The sequence below is a fragment of the Macaca nemestrina genome, chromosome 14 (assembly GCF_043159975.1).
Source record: "Macaca nemestrina isolate mMacNem1 chromosome 14, mMacNem.hap1, whole genome shotgun sequence".
NCBI lineage: Eukaryota > Metazoa > Chordata > Mammalia > Primates > Cercopithecidae > Macaca > Macaca nemestrina.
The window spans coordinates 25,757,571-25,777,674 of record NC_092138.1 but is presented as its reverse complement, the minus strand read 5'-3'; the positions used below and the strand labels follow the sequence as shown (position 1 = coordinate 25,777,674).

Below are 20,104 nucleotides of genomic sequence, written 5' to 3'. Positions count from 1 at the left end.
GGTTCCTGCCAGTGTTCAATCATACCCACACAAACTTCCACCCAATCCCCTGCTAAAACCCACACACTTCTCTCCTTCTTTCCAAGTTGCTTCCAGGTTCTTGTCCATGTTTTTTGTCTTCTGAGAAGATGATGAAATATTTTCTCTGCTCATGCCTCTCCTCTCATGTTCTTCTTGTGGGTTAATAACGTTTTTACTCCTTTACTGTTATGTTAGTTGTAATTTGCAAAGGAAAGGAGGTATATGTGATCAACCTTGCAGGTTGAGCTAAAAGTCTGGCTGAATATTTTTTTTCTGTAGTAGAAGAAAAATCTTATTTATGTACTCCCAGATGCAATAAAATTTGGATATCCTTAAACAATCCTAAGAAAGAAGGAATTCATTAGTATCACATTTTAATGAATTCTGAAGCGCAGAACTGTGTGAATCCAGAAAATATCAGAAGTATCAGCTTCTCTTCCAGCTAACTTTTGAAATATAAATACTTTTTGCCATTTACCTAACTACTCGACATCAAGATGGCATACCTTTAAATAAAAACATTTTAAAATTAAAAACTAAAATTCTGTTTTCCTCTGGATGTATCATGTGACTTTTCTGAGCACACGTGATTCATGGTTTTTGTGATTTATTTTTAGAGGAGAACACTAAAGAATGGAACAACCACAGCTTGTTACTTTGGAACACTTCACACTGACTCATCTCTGCTCCTTGCTGAAATTACAGGTGAGCAAATGAAAGCATGATTTATGGGCACATCAAGCAAAGACAGCCAGACCATCGTGGCAAACAACTTATATGTCCTTGTGGGCAGATCTGCCTTTTAATTGCTAGAACATGAGCATTACATTCTTTTGCAAGTAATTAAGTGTCTGTGTGTCACTGTGGCCCTTAGAAAATTTTCTGAAGTACTTAGAAAATAGAAAACTGTATCATAGAGTGTGTTCTATTTTCTAAGTACTCTGATTATTTACTTAGGATTTTTGGTTACGGAATGATATATATGAGTCTGAATTTTGTGTATTAATTTAGGGCTTCTTAGGGAAACTTGACTAATTCTAGCTGTGGTAATAGTTTCTTACATCAGCAGATACATGGTGGCTGTTGGTAGAGCTGTTGACTAGAGTCAGGGCACTGTGCTAGATGCTGGAAACACAACGAGATAAAAAATAGTCTCTGCCCTTGAGGAGCCAGACAGAATACCTACACACATTGATTACTAACCTTAGTAACCTCTGTTACTAGATGTCTAGCATTGTGCAAAGCACTCTGTAAGGATTAGTTCAGTAGCAAACAGCCTTCTGAGGTGGTTACTGATGTCCTCATGTTACAGATGGTTAGACTGACGCTCAGAGAGGGTCAGTGACATGCCCAGGGTTGCACAGCTAGTAAGAAGAGCTGATTCTGGATTTAGGTTGATGAGTCCAAAACTTGCAACCGGCACAGTGCCTGGCACATAGCAGATGCTCAGTAAATACTGTTGGCTGATACACTGATGCCACTGTTTGCTTATGCAAAAGACCTAATGGGTGACTCTGAAAATAGATACTACAGTTTTCAGAGAAGGCAAAGAAAACCCAGAACTAGGACACCTAGGAAGACTTTATGAAAGGGGCCTTTAAACTGGGCTTTGATGTAAAGACAACATGAGGAGAGGACAAACTCCGGATAGGAGAAATGACGTGGACACAGGTATGGGAACAGGAGTGTCAATAGTGGATGCAAGGACCACAGTAGTTTAATGGGAGGAGTGGATTCATCGCCTGGGGGCGGTGGGAGAAGAAGGTAGGCAGATGGGAGGGCTCAGATTGTGGAAGAGCTCAAATACGCACCAAAGACCCAAAACAGGTTCTGAGTGTAGGTGTGAGTGATGTGATGAAAGTGGTATTTTAAGGAAGATTAATCTAATGGCCAGTTATTAAAATGAATTGCAGGGTAAGGAGAGAGGCAGAAAGGTTTTTGAAAATCTCTTTATGACAGACATGGAGACACTGTAAAAACAATTACCATTGTCCCATATAGCCTCAACTTTCTTACTGTAATCCCAGCACTTTGGGAGGCCAAGGTGGGTGGATCATGAGGTCGGGAGAAACCATCCTGGCCAACATGGTGAAACCCTGTCTCTACTAAAAATAAAAAAATTAGCTGGGCGTGATGGTGCATGCCTGTAATCCCAGCTACTCAGGAGGCTGAGGCAGGAGAATCACTTGAACCGGGGAGTTGGAGGTTGCAATGAGCTGAGATCGCGCCACTGCACTCCAGCCTGATGACAGAGCGAGTGAGACTCCGTCTCAAAAACAAAACAAACAAACAAACAAAACAAACAAAAAAACCCCACCTGACAGCCTGAGAATGGGGATGGGGGAGGTAATGGGTTAAAGTGATGAATAGAAAAACTTTTACTGTTTACTGAATATAGTGGGGAGTTTGTGGTGGTTATTGTTCTTAAGTGGTGTGATGGTGGATGATCTTTTACATTTTCATTCATTTTTTCCATAATGATTTTGATTTAAAACTGATTGTTAAAAGCTTAGAAAAAGTACTGTTTCAGAAACAAACATGCCTTCATATTCTTTTTGTGTATGCTTTACAGATAAATTTGGACAGCGGGCATTTGTGGGCAAAGTTTGCATGGATTTGAATGACCCTTTTCCAGAATACAAGGAGACCACTGAGGAATCGATCAAGGAAACCGAGAGGTAAAAAGCCTATTTGTCTTGATTTGTCTTACAGGTTAGTTCTTGTGCTGCATTGATGGAGTTATAGATGGGAAAAGGAAACAGGATACTGTTATCACCCATTTGGGATGTGCACATACTCAGAATGCTTTGTTTAATGCAATGAGTCAGCTAGTCTACGGTGAATTTGATCAAACACTTGATAATCATTAATGATTCACAAAGAGCTTTCCTTTATAGTGCCACACTTGATCCTCATAGAAATCTCCATGAAGCATCTGTCTTTTATGATAAGAAAACTGAGTCTGACATAGGCTAAGAGGCTTGCTCACAGTCATACAGCTTTTAAGTAGTGGAGCCAGAATTCAAAACCAGGGCCTATGACTCTAAATTCAAAGTTCCTTTTTTTCTTTTCTGGTTTTTTTTTTTTTTTTTTTTTTTTTTGAGACAGAGTCTCACTCTGTCACCCAGGCTGGAGTACAATGGCGCAATCTCAGCTCACTGAAACCTCCACCTTCTGTGTTCAAGAGATTCTCCTGCCTTAGCCTCCCGAGTAGCTGGGACTATAGGCGTGCACCATCGCACCCAACTAATTTTTGTATTTTTAGTAGAGACGGGATTTCACCAGGTTGGCCAGGCTGGTCTCGAACTCCTGACCTCAGGTGATCCACCTGCCTCAGCCACCCAAAGTGCTGGGATTACAGGCATGAGCCACCACGTCTGGCTCAAAGTTCTTTCTATCATGATATAGATCTCACCCCATATTCAATGTAAATAAAGAGAATAAAAGAGAAATAGAGGGTATGCAAGAATACTTGGTATAGCATATATTAATTTAAAAATGGTGATGGAAGTGAAGAATTATTTATGAAATAAAATATACAAGAAGTTAGGAAAAATGAGTTATATTTACAGGTTAATGAGATTTTCACTACAAAAGGATTTTTTAAAAAGATACCAAAGTAATATATGTTTCCGTGGTACAGAACTTAGAGAAGCACAAAAAGGTACAAAGAAGATTTTTTTTTTTATGAAGCCACCAAAAGTTACATAATTGGGTATCTTGTATTGTTTTCTCAAGGTGGTATATGCATCCTTCACTACTATTTCATCCTACCTTGGGAACAGGAAAGTTGTTCTGGATGTATGCTGGAATGGCCGTAATATGCTAACGTAGGGAGCTAGAATATCCCCTCTCCACAAAGGTGACCTGAAAGAACATCTCTGCAAGCTGAAGCGCAGGCATACAGGAGGGAAGGTGTGGTTCCTTTTTCTGCTTTGGTTCCACATCTGTGCTCACAGGGAGTAAGGCCTCACTCTCCTACCGGTAATAAAGGCTCTGAGGATGTTCTGTGGTGACACAGGCTACAGAGAAACCATGGGAGGGAACAAGGCCCACTCTGCTGCTGCTGGCCATGGAGCTGGATTCCCAGAGGTCCTGGACAGCCTACTTTGGGAAGATTTCCACCGCAAAGAATAGGGTACCATATGCAGATAGAATCATAAAAGGTAAAGATGTGCAAGGGAAATGAACACATGTTTCCACATAAAGACTTGCAGGTAAATGTTCGTAGTGTCATTATTTATAGAAGACAAATGTGGAGCAGGTTCACTGAATACAGGTGTCAGTCCCAGGGGAGGACTCCAAACACCTCACCAATACTGCACACCACTTGCATGAGTCTAGTGAGGCAGCACACTTATATAACAAGTTAAGTGAAACAAGTTTATTATGCACAGATAGGTAGCAAGGGACAATAGAAGCTTAGGTGAACTGATCCTCCACGGCTCAGGAAAGTTGCTCAGGAGTCTCATATGTGCATGCCCCACGTCACATCATAGCTGAGGGACCCTGGGAGCATGCTCTCTCTACCTGTGGTTTTATACCCAGATGAAACTGGACTCACTGAGCTAAAACATTGCAAAACATCCTGTTCTAGGAGGAATGGGAACAGAGCCCAGGCTGTTCTGACCAGTTTCTCCATATCTCAGGGTGGTTGCATTTCCAGTACATTCTACAGTTATTCTGACAACTACAAGTAAGAAAAGGGGAAAAGCTGGGTCACCAAGGCCATATGGGAACTAGTCTTGCACCAAATAGTGGAAGCAACCAAAATTTTTTTTTTTTTTTTGAGACGGAGTCTCACTCTGTTGCCCAGGCTGGAGTGCAGTGGCGCGATCTCGGCTCACTTCAAGCTCTGCCTCCCGGGTTCATGCCATTCTCCTGCCTCAGCCTCCCGAGTAGCTGGGACTACAGGCGCCCACCACCACGCCCAGCTAATTTTTTTGTATTTTTAGTAGAAACGGGCTTTCACCACGTTAGCCAGGATGGTCTCAGTCTCCTGACCTCGTGATCTGCCACCTCAGTCTCCCAAAGTGCTGGGATTACAGGCGTGAGCACCCAGCCAACAACCAAAATGTTTATAACTGGTGAATGGATAAACAAAATGTTGTATACAATGGAGTAATATTCAGCCATAAAAAGGAATGAAGTACTGATGCATACTACAACATGGGTGATTTTTAAAAACACACTGCTAAGACAAAGAAACCAAACACAAAAGGCCACATACTATATGATTCCATTTATATGAAATATATAGAAAATGCAAATTCGTAGAGACAGAACACCAGCGATTGCCTGGGGCTGGAAGTAGGAATAACTATTAACTAAATGAGCCCAAGGAATCTAACTGGGGTGATGAGAATGTTCAAAAACTTGATTATGATAGTGGTTGTAAAACCCAATAAATCTACTAAACATCATGGGTTTGTGCACTTAAAACAGGTGAATTTTATGGTATGTAAATTATACTTCAATAGAAATAGTTTTTAAAAATAGGAGTATGTGGGTGAGATTGTGTTCATGTACATTTGTGTTTTCTAGTTCACATCCACTTTAGAGAAGAGTTGAGTAGAAAGTGATTAGATTTTTTAAAAAGAAGATTTTGTACAGAATAAATAGCTGTGAGCATATCTGCAGAGACTCCAGCTCTCTGTGATTTTCTCCTGTGGTACAGTAGAGCTTCTCTTGATGCTTCTAGTATTCTTCCCCTCACTTTTCTCCCTTAATCACGCATCATTGAAGCCAAAACCAAAAAGGCCTGAGAAGCTCAAGATGTATTAACACACTCTGTCGAATTAAAGTTGAAAGATGAATTAATGCACTGAGGCATTCTTCCCATTTGCCAAGGTCAGTGTATGGGTTTGTCCAACTTGCATGTCAGTATTATTTTTGTGTAACAAATTATATTTAAAGCCTCCAGGAACTTGCTATAGGAGTCGCAGGGTAAATCCTCTTGTAAAATGAAGTAAATAATTTACCCTCTCCCTACCCTTTATTATAGATCAGGGTTTCTCCTGTAGATTGGATTTGCTTTTAAGTACATATGGCTTGCTCATTAAATTACTTTTGGTTATTGGTCATACTGTGGCTTGAGATTATGAATTTTCATTATGTTCTTTTTCATATAACATCAGGAGATTCTACTGACCATATAAATACTTTTCTTATATTTTAAAATGGCTTTTCTGTAGTACCTTAAGGATTTGGCAAGAAATTGTATCGTATTCTTTTTTTTTTTTTTTTTCCCCCGAGATGGAGTCTCCTGTCGCCCAGGCTGGAGTGCAGTGGCACAGTCTCTGCTCACTGCAGCCTTCCCCTCCCAGGTTCAAATGATTATCATGCCTCAGCCTCCCTAGCAGCTGGGATTACAGGCCCCTGCCACCATGCCTGGCTAATTTTTATGTTTTTAGTAGAGATGAGGTTTTGCTACATTGGCCAGACTGGCCTCGAACTCCTGACCTCAAGTGAGCCGCCTGCCTCAGCCTCCCAAAGTGCTGAGGTTACAGGCGTGAGCCACTGCACCTGGCCAAAATGTAATTTTATTCTGTTCAACATCTAAGAGATACAGCAGAAAATGCTTTAGATATAAATCTTTCCCAAGACCAAACGTATTCTGATGCAAGTTTTAGAAGTTCAGCTTCTTTCTATTCCCCAGACCTCTTTCCTCTTAAAAGTGTCCTCTGAAAAGGGAGCAGAGGGGCTGCTTATATGCTCACAGAGAGGAGGAGGTACTCGCCTTCGTTTAGCATTGGCCTAGCCCAGCTCATCTATTAATCCGTTTTTGTGGATAGTAAACCTTAATTCTCATTTTGTTCTGAAACAAAGAAATGCCGGAAGGCAGAAAGCTGCAGCTGCCTAGCCAGGGCAGAAGGAGCCATTTCAATGTCTTTACAGTTGCCACCATCCCTGCAGGCATAAACTGGTGGGATCACTACCATCCCATTCCCCACACACCTCACAACCACCTCTCGACTATTCCGTCTGTGTTACTCCAATGTTCATCGCCAAGAGAACTCTGCCCTTGGAAATAAATGGTGATATTGTGGGAACAAGTAGCTTCCACTTTAGGAGAATTTGAAGTAAAGAGCTTCATGGCTTCTGAAAGCCTCCAGGTGCCTAGGACTTCATGACTCTAACATCCATAGAGCACAATATATTGCAACATTTCTCCAAACAGAGCTTGAGCTAATAGAACAGCTTGAGTGCTGTGGGAATATTTGAGAACAGCCCGACTGATGCTAGATGATAAGATTACATTTCCCTGTGATTTTGCACTCCATCTCTGGCTGCAAGTAAAAAAGCAGAGTAATTACTACTTGTTAATCTTTAATTAGTGGTGGTGGAACATGTGCAGCATTAGAAATGTTTGCATGAAAATCAGGATATGTAAGAATCATGTTTTTACCTTTTTAAGATGTTTATTTGAAAGTGGCTGATTGCGGTGGCTCACGCCTGTAATCCCAGCACTTTGGGAGACCGAGGCAGGCAGATCACAAGGTCAGGAGATCGAGACCATCCTGGCTAACATGGTGAAACCCCATCTCTACTAAAAATACAAAAAATTAGCCGGGCATGGTAGCGGGCGCCTGTAGTCCCAGCTACTCGGGAGGCTGAGGCAGGAGAATGGCGTGAACCCGGGAGGCAGAGCTTGAAGTGAGCCAAGATCGCGCCACTGCACTCCAGCCTGGGTGACAAAGCCAGACTCTGTCTGAAAAAAAAAAAGAAAAAGAAAAGAAAAAAAGAAAATGCTCAAGTTTTCTAACCCATTTGTTGCTTTATTTCAGATTTGTGTCAGAAATGCTTCAAAAGAACGTGAGTAACTTTGTTTAGAGCTCGCTTTTAGTTTGCCTTTGCATTAGCTGTAGGATTCATAAAGTTGCTTGATAGTGATTAGTCTGTGTGCGATTGGCTTATCCCATGCATGAAGAACTATTTACCTGGAGCCTGATGTGTCACTGTGGACTGTCACTGTCAGCTCAGTGAAGTCAGACGTTTTTAAAAAATTATCTTAAAATATTTAATTGACAAATAAAAATTGTATCCACTCAAGGTGTACAATGTGATGATTTAGATATATTTATACACTGTTTAATGATTATTAGAATAAAATTTATTAACACATCTATTCCCACACACGCTGTACACTAGATCCTCAGAACTTGTTCATGCTATAACTGAAAATTTCTACCCTTTGACCATCATCTTTGGCTAACACGGTGACCCCCATAAGCCAACAATCTCACTTTCGGGTGTATATCCAATCCCATTTTTGGGATTTTCTTGTGAGATGTGGTGGGTGTATATCCAATCCCACTTTTGACCCACGTAAGTCAGCATGCTCTCCCACTTTTGGGTGTATATCCAAAAGATGCAAAATAAGCATCTTGAAAAGATGTCTGTACCTCTATGTTCATTGCAGCATCATTCAGAATAGCCAAGCTCTGGAAACAACTTAAGTGTCCGTAGACAGGTAAATAAAGAAAATGCAGGCTGGGCGCGGTGGCTCAAGCCTGTAATCCCAGCACTTTGGGAGGCCGAGACGGGCGGATCACGAGGTCAGGAGATCGAGACCATCCTGGCTAACACGGTGAAACCCAGTCTCTACTAAAAAATACAAAAAACTAGCCGGGCGAGGCGGCGGGCGCCTGTAGTCCCAGCTACTCGGGAGGCTGAGGCAGGAGAATGGTGTAAACCCGATTGGCGGAGCTTGCAGTGAGTTGAGATCCAGCCACTGCACTCCAGCCTGGGCAACAGAGCGAGACTCCGTCTCCAAAAAAAAAAAAAAAAAAAGAAAATGCAGTGTGTATGTCTATCTACAAACACAATGGAATATTATTCAACCATAAACAGGAAGGAAATCCTGCCATTTGTGACAATGTGGATGAACCTACAGCCCATTACAATAAGTGAAACAAGCTAGCCACAGAAAGACAATACTGCATGATACACTTATTTGTGAAATCTAAAAAAAGTCAAACTTACAGAAACAGAGGTCAGGCATTTTTTGCTTTCTTGGGGGCAGCTGTGTACCTGGCTCTCTGTGTTTTGTTTTAAATAAATTTTGAAATCATGAAATATTAACAATTTTAGTGGATATGTTTAGACACCATTCACATATGTGCAAACATCAAGCTTGCTTTATTCTTAAAATTGTGTGTACTTTTCTTGGCTCCCAAGCCCCATGCCTACATGCAACAGAAAAACTAAATTTTGTCAGGCAGGTAAACTTCATCTTAAGTTCACTAAGCTTTTAGTTGATCCAATTTTTATTAGGACAGTCTCAGTCACTACCCAGGTTAGAGTTACCGTCTCAGGGTAGGTTTCCCTTCTTCAGTGGTTTTCCGTACCCTCCTCTGGGATCTTCTGATTTCACAGGATTGGTATCTGGCAAGCAGGGAGAGGGCTTGATGGGCATGGGCTGACTGGTGGCACCTGGAAGTTGGGGACTGCTTGGTGGCCACCTCAACATTGGCTCTGGCCACTTGTGCCCTTGGCCTGCTCTGCAACACAGGCAGTGTCCAGTCCTGATGCCCCTGCTACTGGCTGCCTTGGTCCCCATGTGTGTGACACCTCACATGGGCTGCAGGCATGCAGCAGGCACCCCCCATTGTGGTCCCCTGGTGTTGGTGAGCCTATGGAGACAATGCTATTTCCTGTCTCCACCCCAACAGGCTGCACGTGGCTCCATCAAGCAATCTCTTAGATTGGCAAGCCTGACCCTTCCTTGATCATCTTTTGAGGCCTGATTGGAAATCATAAGGAATCTCAAAATTTCTTTCCATCTAACCTTGAGAGATTTAGATGAAACTTTGTAGATCCTTATCCTCACCACCCTTCTATGAGTCCTTCCCTCCTGCCTGGCCACTCGCCTCAGGTGGCACCAGAGCCAGTCCAACAACTGAATAGTTCTCAGGAAGGCTGTAACCAGCACACCTGCACAAGATGTATTCCCGAAAGGGAACTGGCTATCACTTCACTTTTAGTCTCCCCAGCATTCTTTTAAAACTTCAGCCTCCACTTCTCTTCATAAAGACTACCCAGTCTAGCCTTCATCAGAGCCTTAATGTGGCAGCAGAGGAGTATCTGTCATTTGGGATAGGATCTTTTGTTGAAATTGGGTGCTGAAGAATATACCCTCCTTTATTCTCCACTTTGAGCTGTTATCATGAAACCCAGTACTTCCATCGACTGTTAGAATGAGGGAGTGCTCCCAAAAATGAAGACATAAAATCATCTTGCTGTATGATATGCATTTTGGGGTACCCTTCACATTCATGATCTCCATAGTTCCCTTTTTTAAAAAAAAAACTTTTAAGTTCAGAGGTACATGTGCAGGTTTGTTTACAAAAGTAAATGTGTGTCATGGGGATTTGTTGTGCAGATTATTTCGTCACCCAAGTATTAAGCCTACTACCCATTAGTTATTTTTCCTGATGCTCTCCATCTTTCCATCCTCCACCCTCCGATAGGCCCCACTGTTTGTTGTTCCCCTCTATGGGTCCATGTGTTCTTATCATTTAGCTCCCACTTATAAGTGAGAACATGCAGTATTTGACTTTCCCTTCCTGCATTAGTTTGCTAAGAATAATGGCGTTCAGCTTCATCCATGTCCCTGCAAAGGGCATGATCTCATTCTCTTTTTATGGCTGCATAGTATTCTGTGGTGTATATATACCATATTTTCTTTATCCAGTCTATCATTGATGGGCATTTAGGTTGATTCCATGCCTTTGCTATTGTGAATAGTGCTACAGTGAGCATATGTGTGCATGTGTCTTTATAACAGAATGATTTATTTCCCTTTGGGTATATACCCAGTAATGAGATTGTTGGGTCAAATGGTATTTCTGTCTCTAGGTCTTTGTGGAATCACCACATTGTCTTTCACAATGGTTGAACTAATTTACACTCCTACCTACAGTCTATAAGCATTTCTTTTTCTCCACAACCTCACTAGCATCTGCTATTTTTTTGACTTTTTAATAATAGCCATTCTGACTGGTATGAGATGGTATCTTATTGCAGTTTTGATTTGCATTTCTCTAATTATCAGTGATGTTGAGATTTTTTTTAACATGATTGTTGGCTGCATCAATCATATGAAAAACAGTGAAAAGTGTCTGTTCATATGCTTTGCCCACTTTTTAATTGGGTTGTTTTTTTCTCATAAATTTGTCTAAGTTCCTTATAGATGATGGATATTAATTAGACTTTTGTCAGATGCATAGTTTGCAAAAACTTTCTCCCATTCTGTTGGTTGTCTGTTTACTCTGTTGGCGGTTTCACTTGCTGTGCAGAAACTCTTTAGTTTAATTACATCCCATTTATCAATTTTTGATTTTCTTGCAATTGCTTTTGGTATCTTTGTCATGAAATATTTTCCCATGCCTATGTCCTGAATGGTATTGCCAAGTTATCTTCCAAGGTTGCTTTTCTTTTTCTTCTTTTTTTTTCTTTTTTTTTTTTTTTTTTGAGACCGAGTTTCTCTCTTGTTGCCTAGACTGGAGTGCAATGGCGCAATCTCGGCTCACTACAACCTCCGCCTTCCAGGTTCAAGCAATTCTCTTGCCTTAGCCTCCTGAGTAGCTGGAATTACAGGCATGCACCACCACGCCCAGCTAATTTTGTATTTTTTGGTAGAGACAGGGTTTCCCCATGTTAGTCAGACTGGTCTCGAACTCCCGACCTCAGGTGATCCGCCTGCCTTCGCCTCTCAAAGTGCTGAGATTACAGGTGTGAGCCACCGTGCCCGGCCCTTCCAGGGTTTTTATAGTTTTCATTTTAACATTTAAGTCTTTAATCCATCTTGAGTTAATTTTGGTATATGGCGTAACGAAGAGGTATCAATTGTTTTTAATTATCTCCAGTATTCTAGAGTGAAGCCCATAGTGACACCACGTTTTTCCCTCTCCTGCTCTGAGACTTTGATGGGTGAACTCGGCAGCATTGCTAAAACCCGTGATTTGCACATTCAGGTGGGTATTCTTCTTCTCTTTATGCCTCTATGCAGACCTGCAAGATTTCTTAGCACCCTTAAATTGTCATCTCCAATAATCTATAGTTCTTTTACTGAGTAATCTCTAATTCTTCAACTGAGATTTCCTAGAGTCACAGCACAACAGGAGAGAAAGGACCTCTGTAGATATCACCTAATCCAATTCTCTGCGTTTGCAGATAAGAAACCCGAAGTTCCTTATACCCTCAAAGTTTTCTGATCAGTCTTCTAAAGACAAGAAAATCTTTATAAGTAATGGCAAGATCAATAACAGACTGTTATCTATTGTCCATAAGATACATTTAATGCATTTATTTCTTCTCTTTTACTTGATACTTTCTCAGTGTGCTCTGTACCTTCATTCTTAGAGAAACCAGCTATTATTTGAAAAACAAAAATAACCTAATTTCCACCTTACAAAATAGCATTTAAAACCCATTTTGTTCTGAGTTTTCTTAATTTAAAATCAGAACAAAAAAGTGTACCTTACTTTGTCATTAAGTTGTTGCAATTTAGGAATAAAACACTTTTTAAAACTTATATCTGGGTTAAAATTGAGAGTTCCCCTTCTCCCATCCAAGCTTAATTACATACTGTACTAAAATTTCTCCTCTTAGGAGTTGATGGTCTTATAAGAAAGGTCAGATCAGGGCAGAGAAAACACATTCATTCTTTACCATTTATAGACTGGTGTTTCTTTGGTTTTTGCTTCCCAAATCTATTTTCTTAGGAACCATTAACTGCTCTCACCTTCCCTATTATTATTATTATTTGCAGCCTATAATATTTGAATTTTTAATTCAGTCCCACACATTTCTCTCCTGGAGATAAAATTCAAAACTTATCTGATATTTCTGCTTTGCAAACAAAATGCTTCTGTCGCTGACAAAATAAAATACAATGAACATTTAGAAATACATGAAAAATAAGATGAGAAGAACACACAACAAAATCAAGTTTATCCTTGCCAGACAGATGCATGTGAATGTATGCACATTTACTCACATTTATCCAAATGACCCAAATCATCAGGTTGTCCTGTCTTCTATTGCTGTCCACGCATTTCATCAGTGGTCTGGGATTTCCTCAAGGCCAGGGATGGAGTTCATTGTCTGGGTAAAACACCTGTTTTCAGAACACTGCTATTTTTTTCTTTTAAAAATTTAGTTATCCGTGTTCTACCTTGTGGAAAGGGAGAAACGGCATTGCCATTATTGGAAGTATTAATTATGCCCTCTTGGGTTTTGTGGTGCCCTACAGAAGGGTCTTAGGGGCCTTTTTCAGTGTGGGGGCGTATATAAGTGAACCCCACTGTCTGTTTTTTAATGAACACTGAGCTCTTTTCTTAAATGGCCAGCATGGCCAGGCATAATGGCTCATGCCTGTAATCCCAGCACTTTGGGAAGCTGAGGTCGGCAGATTACTTGAGGTCAGGAGTTTGAGACCAGGCTGGCCAACGTGGTGAAACCCCATCTCTGCTAAAAATACAAAATTAGCCGGGTGCGGTAACACATGCCTGTAATGCCAGCTACTTGGGAGGCTAAGACAGGAGACTCACTTGAACCTGGGAGGCAGAGGTTGCAGTGAGCGGAGATTGTGCCACTGCACTCCAGCCTGGGCGACAGAGCCAGATCCTATCTCAAAACAAAACAAAAAAAAAGGTGAGCTCCAGAAGAGGCAGGTTGCTAGGCTCCTGACTATCTACAAGGAGGACTTCTCTATTTGTTCTAGCTGTAGGTTAGAATTTGGAAAGACTTTGTTGGAAAAATTTGCCTTGAGATTACACATACACATACACACCCACACTCACACACACACACACACACACACTACATGTTCGTGATATTCAGTTTCTTTGTCATATACATTATATTATCTGTGATGTATATAATTGTTTCTAATAAAATGCATGTGCAATCTTCATTGCCTTTCTATGTGGTCCCTTAAATATGCAAGTAGAAAACCATTCACACCATTTTGAGGTAGGAAGTGTAATTTCTAATGGTATTTTACAGAAGAAAAATGAAAACATTGTTCTTTTCTTGTAGAGCCATATAAGTGAAACTCGTGATGAAGTTGAAGCTGTGAAAAACTTATACCCCAATTATAAAAACTACACAGATGTGTATGATAAAAACAATCTTTTGACAACTAAGGTAAGTTTTATATCATGACATAATCTGTTTAAAGGAGGGCATTATCTAAATTTTAAATCTCAGTAGTAGTCTTCAGATTTCTGATATGAATACGTTTCTTTTAAAAAACGTTTTAAATTTTTAATTTTTGTGGGTACACAGAAGGTTTATATATCTGTGGGGTATATATGCATACATTTCTTAAACTAGAGTAAAGCCCAGAGTGTGTGTGTGTGTGTGTGTGTGTGTGTGTGTGTGTGTGTGTGTGTAGTTAAAAATGGGCCCGAAGTTTCATCTTAGTTAGTTAAATCTAAAGGCTTCATTGAAGATGGGAATGTCATTTGGTCCAAGGACATTTTAACAGTATCTATTAGAATGTAAACGTGCATTTCTTTGAGTCAGCAGATGCATTTCTAAGAATTCACTCTGTAAGTAATATGAATAGGGATGCTAATTATATATTAAAGTTTAAAAATTGTTATCGGTGGGGAATTAAATTACAGAGCATACGTAGGATTTTATCCAGCATTCACAAAGAAAGAGGTATACAGGCTTATAAGGAAGAATGTTTGTGTAATATTATTTGATCTGTATGTACATATGTATAGATGCATGCTTACTTAGAAAAAAAACTGTCTGAAAGACATACATTATTAAAAATGACTCTTCCTGAGGGACAAAGCAGAAGGACTTTCTGCTTTTTATTTTTAAATACTCTGAGAGTGCTTTTAAAAAATGAGTATGCATTACTTCTATACTTAAAATTAATATGTGTAAAGAGACCTCATTACAATAATGTACTACTTGGCCTTGGCCTTCAATGAAATGTACAAACCATGTGGAGAGTTTACTGTAGCAAATAATTTCTTAGTGACTATGTGAATGGAGATATGACTATAACTGATTTAAAAGGTTAATACTCTGCATAAATCATGTAAAAGCTACACCATAGTTTTCATTCTTTACATATATTTCCATATGATTAATAAATTAACCTTCCATTTGCATGTTAATTTTATTTGCACAGAGATTGGGAAAGTTATATTTTAATAATAATTCTGTAGTCACTGGGCCAGGCGTGGTGGCTCATACCTTTAATACTAGCACTTTGGGAGGCCAAGGTGAGCAGATCACAAGGTCAGGAGATTGAGACCATCCTGGCTAACGTGGTGAAACCCCATCTTTACTAAAAATACAAAAAATATAGCCAGGCGTGGTGGCAGGTACGTGTAGTCCCAGCTACTTGGGAAACTGAGGCAGGAGAAGAGCATGAACCCAGGAGGCGGAGCTTGCAGTGAGCCGAGATCACGCCACTGCACTCCAGCCTGGGCGACAGAGCGAGACTCTGTCTCAAAAAAATAATAATAATTCTATAATCACTGAACCATGCCTCTCAAAGGAGAAAGCAAGTTGGATACAGGTTTTGTACTGGGGGAAAAATAATTTTGAAAGAGTAAAGTCTTATTTAAGAAAATCTGCAAATAAATACTACCAAGATTAAAAATTTAGAGAGGTCTCGTATGTGTGCAGTGCCTGCTTTCTTGGATCAATTTTACTTTCTGAATTAGTGATTAGAAGATGTTAAACTTCCTAGTTTTTATGAAAATATAAACACAGGTGAGTTAAAGTTTATTTAGTTGAAAATATCAAGGTCACTGGCACCTATATTGAAGCTAGGGGCAGAAATAAAGAACAGCGCTTTGTAGGATTACTCTCATGGCTTCCATGTACTGAGAAGGGACTTTTAGTTCTAAAAGAGTTTAAAATTGGAGCAAGCACAACCCTACCAGTCGCTCACCAGGGAAACTTAGAAAAGAAAGTAACTTGACAGTCTTCTAAAGTAGAGATGAGAAAATCACGTTTCCTTCCATCTGGATGGATATTCGGTGCTAAAGATCACCTGGACCAAACCCTCATTACTTTATAGATCAACAAAAAGAACCTAAGTAAACGCCACAAATTTGCTGAGATTTTTGTAAGACAATGTGTTTACAGGCCTTTTCTGAGGTATAATTTGTCCCAGCCACTTTGTACATATAGATCATCATAAATGTTCTTGTAAAGATGCCTACAGTCAAGCTACAGCTTCGGTCTCTCTCTCAAATACCTTGTGAGTGAGCACCCACTTAATCATTTGTGAGCGGTGAACTCCACGTAGGGCACTCTTCTCTCCAGACAGTGATGGCACACGGCTGCTACCTCTCTGCAGAAGAACTGAATGTATTCCATGAACGAGGAGCGTCCATCGCACACTGTCCCAATTCTAATTTATCGTAAGTAGACAATCATTTTTGGTAGATTACGAATGGTTGGGTTGCAGATTAGCAGCCAAATGCCTTTGTTTCCTCTGTCATTCCTCCAAGATCTCTCCTCTATTCTGTGTTTGACAGGAACCAGATAGATAGACATTTACTTGTGCTGTTGAGGAGTAAAAGAGAACATGTGAGAGGACTTTTATCTCAGAGGACACATGTGAAGAGCACAGCATCTTCTGAAATCTGAGTTTGTACAAAAAAAGGACAATAGGGAATACAACATAAAAAATTTCTAGTGAAAGTACTGAAGGGAACCCATATGTCAGCCAGGAAATCCAGGAAGAGGGTAGTCACTCCCATTACTGTTTGTGCTGTAGTGTTAGAAGGAAATGCAGCAATACCAAAGTCAATACACTGTGATGTATGTTACCCTGTTGGACTTGACGGAATGCCAGCCCACACAGTCTAGCCCAGGAGGATCTTGTCCTATTATAATTCCCCAGAATACAGAGGTGTTATTTATTAACTGGTTCTTAACCTTTTGAAAGGTGATGGATCCATAAATGAATAAAATGAAAGTTATTGGCTGTGCACAGTGGCTCACGTCTGTAATCCTAGCACTTTGGGAAGTGGAGGCAGGCAGATCACTTGAGGTCAGGAGTTCGAGACCAACCTGACCAACATAGTGAAACCCCATCAGTATTAAACATACAAAAATTAGCTGGGCGTGGTGGCAGGCACCTGTAATCCCAACTACTCAGGAGGCTGAGGCAAGAGAATCATTCGAACCCGGGAGGTGGAGGTTGCAGTGAGCCAAGATTGCACCCCCGCTCTCCAGCCTGGGTGACAGAGTGAGACTCTGTCTCAGAAAAATAAATAAGTTGTAGCCTGTATTTTCAGGGGAAAAAAGCCCATGGATATTGCAAATGTTGTATCTAATTTCAGGGAATTCATAGATCTCATGATGCCAGTCCATGGATGCTAAGGTTAAAAACCCATGCTTGTGGGTGGTGATCTCAGAAAACACCTTCAGGGAAATAAAACAGGGAAGGGAAACAAGTCAGTAAAGATTGTATCATCAAGGAAGTTACCACTGTGGGCTCCCGGAGTTTAATCCTTCTATTTAATAGAAAACCCAGGGAACCAGTGTCCAAAACAGAACTCAAAGTTATCCTGCCCAAGAAGTGAGGGAGCTGGCTGTAATAGTAATACCCAAATGCCTACGGGTTCTTGTTGAGGGCTCCTGGGTGGAGAGGAGAAGCGTGTTCATTCCCTGGAACTTCTGGCCTTCCCCAAACAAGGGCAGAGCAGGCTCTAGCACAGGAGAGAGCTGAGAAAGCTCCTAGGCAAAGAGCTAGAGGCGTTCACAGTTGGAAATCTAGGGACTTTGCAATTACGAAGGTATATGTCAGTGTCATTATGAGAAGGGTGCTGAGAGCCACAGTGACATATTTCTGGAGTGCTTTAGGGACCCCAGAGGGTCTGAGTTTTCAGACTTAAAGGAGTGACACATTACAGGGAATCTTGTCTGTGTACAGCTTAGTGACTATAATTATGGTCTAGTTACTTGATAGTGGAAGGATTTAACACCCATTGGGTGTTAATATCCTCTAAATTAAAGCATAATCTAGCTTTGCAAATTGAGTTTTGAAGTTAAATTTCTTTAGGACACATTTCTGTTTAAATGGTCACTGCTGTTCTTTCTCCAACAACTGAGAGATTTATTGTGTATGCACCGGGGCTTTGGAAATTAGAGTTATGTGCATCTTCCAGCAGACCACCTCGACCTTTGCAACTTTTTAGAATTCTAAGGATCACCTTAGTTTTCCTTTGTCTCTTTAGAAAGGCAGCACATGGTGGGTGTGGTGGCTCATGCCTGTAATCCCAGCACTTTGGGAGGCCGAGGTAGGAGGATCACCTGAGGTCAGGAGTTTGAGACCAGCCTGACCAACGTGGCGAAACCCTGCTTCTACTAAAAGTATAAAAATTAGGGGGACATGCTGGCGGGCACCTGTAATCCCAGCTACTCGGGAGGCTGATGTAGGAGAATCGCTTGAACCTACCTGGAAGGAGAAGGTTGCAGTGAGCCGAGATTGTGCCATTGTACCCCAGCCTGGGTGACAGAGTGAGATTCTGTCTCAAAAAAAAAAAAAGAAGAAGCAGCAGCAGCTGGCACATCTCTTAAACTCAGGGTCACTAGGTCCCAAATTCAGCCCAGGAACCATCTCTCCTACTTTCCCTGTCTTCAGAGGCAGCATTTGGTCAGGTCCTGATTCTTTAGGCTGCACCCCTTCTTCCAGTTGTACTCCCCTTTTTTGATCTTGTAAGTTACTACTCATTCAGGGTAACAAATTATTCCAGGCATAGAGAATAGGTAATGCTTCATAATTTCTACTTCCTAACATAAAAGGATGTATCAGTTAGAAAATATTAAAGACAGATAAGACTTTTGTATTAATTGCAAGGTTTGATTTCTTCATTTTTTTTCCCATACAAACGATCCCCTGCTTTTCCTTCTGGTTCTTCCTGCTTTGTGCCCACCTGAGATTAAGGGCTCTTTTATGATCCTGTTTACTCCAGGACTTGGATGGTCTGATTTGGCTAATATGTTTGTGTCAACATTAGAGCTGATATATTGGGAACTGCAATTTTCAGTGATATCACCATCGTTGTTATTAGTGTTCGTCTTTTATTGGAACCACATGGATCTCCTTGTTCTGACGTCTGCTCTTCTCTACAGGCTCAGCAGTGGCTTTCTAAATGTGCTAGAAGTCCTGAAGCATGAAGTCAAGATAGGGCTGGGTACAGGTTAGTAGTTCACCATTTGGAGCTATGGCAAAGTGGTTGATTACTGTGTCACTTTCTAATGTGACTAATTTGTGGGTGACTGTTCCGGTTTTTTTTTTTTTTTTTTTTTTTTTAAGTAGTTTTGGGCTGGGCGCGGTTGCTCACGTCTGTAATCCTAGCACTTTGGGAGGCTGAGGCAGGTGGATCACGAGGTCAGGAATTCAAGACCAGTCTGGGAAACCTCGTCTCTACTAAAATGCAAAAAATTAGCCGGGCATGGCAGTGTGCGCCTGTAGTCTCGGCTACTCGGGAGGCTGAGGCAGGAGAATTGCTTGAACCTGGAACCCGGGAGGCAGAGGTTGCAGTGAACCAAGATTGTGACACTACACTCCAGCCTGGGTGACGGAGCGAGACTCTGTCTCAAAAAAAAAAAAAAAAAAGTTTTATTATCTAGTAGAAATATCTTGATAATAAGTATCTAACAAAATAGAGAGGGGTTAGAAGCAGTAAGAAAATGTATGCAAAGGGAGAAGTTTTGATGACACTAACCTCCTGAAAGCTGTTATCCCTGTTTATTATTCAAAGATTAGGCTATAAAGGATAATTAATTCCTTCTAACATGTTTCAGAGGTATTTTAAAAACAGTCCTTGACTTTCGTTTTGTTTTGTTCTTCTGGCTAGATTTTAATGGTTTGGATTTGTATATTTTTAGTTTTCAGTAACTGTGTCATTACAAATACTGTCTCAAAAGAAATTTTTTTGTCCTTGCCATAGTGAGCACAGATTCAGTCTGTGGCAGAATTGAGAATTCTGATGTATGTTAAGAACTGGTTTTGCTTTTAAGCAATGTTTAGCCAAATGAGACCTCTCCATATCCCCAGGCAGCCTGCTTGTCTACTAGGCTGAGG

At 40.7% G+C, this 20,104-nt stretch overlaps 1 protein-coding gene across 2 annotated transcripts in view; it reads left to right on the top strand.

The window, feature by feature from the left end:
* LOC105498668 (guanine deaminase) overlaps positions 1-20,104 on the top strand; it is a 110,382-nt gene that overhangs the window by 69,713 nt on the left and 20,565 nt on the right. For both annotated transcript variants that reach the window (XM_011770927.3, XM_071077670.1), the window contains exons 4-10: positions 639-726; positions 2,594-2,699; positions 7,809-7,836; positions 11,892-11,999; positions 14,068-14,175; positions 16,330-16,427; positions 19,150-19,217. In XM_011770927.3, coding sequence (XP_011769229.2) covers positions 639-726; positions 2,594-2,699; positions 7,809-7,836; positions 11,892-11,999; positions 14,068-14,175; positions 16,330-16,427; positions 19,150-19,217 — 604 coding nt within the window. The remainder of the gene's footprint in view (positions 1-638; positions 727-2,593; positions 2,700-7,808; positions 7,837-11,891; positions 12,000-14,067; positions 14,176-16,329; positions 16,428-19,149; positions 19,218-20,104) is intronic.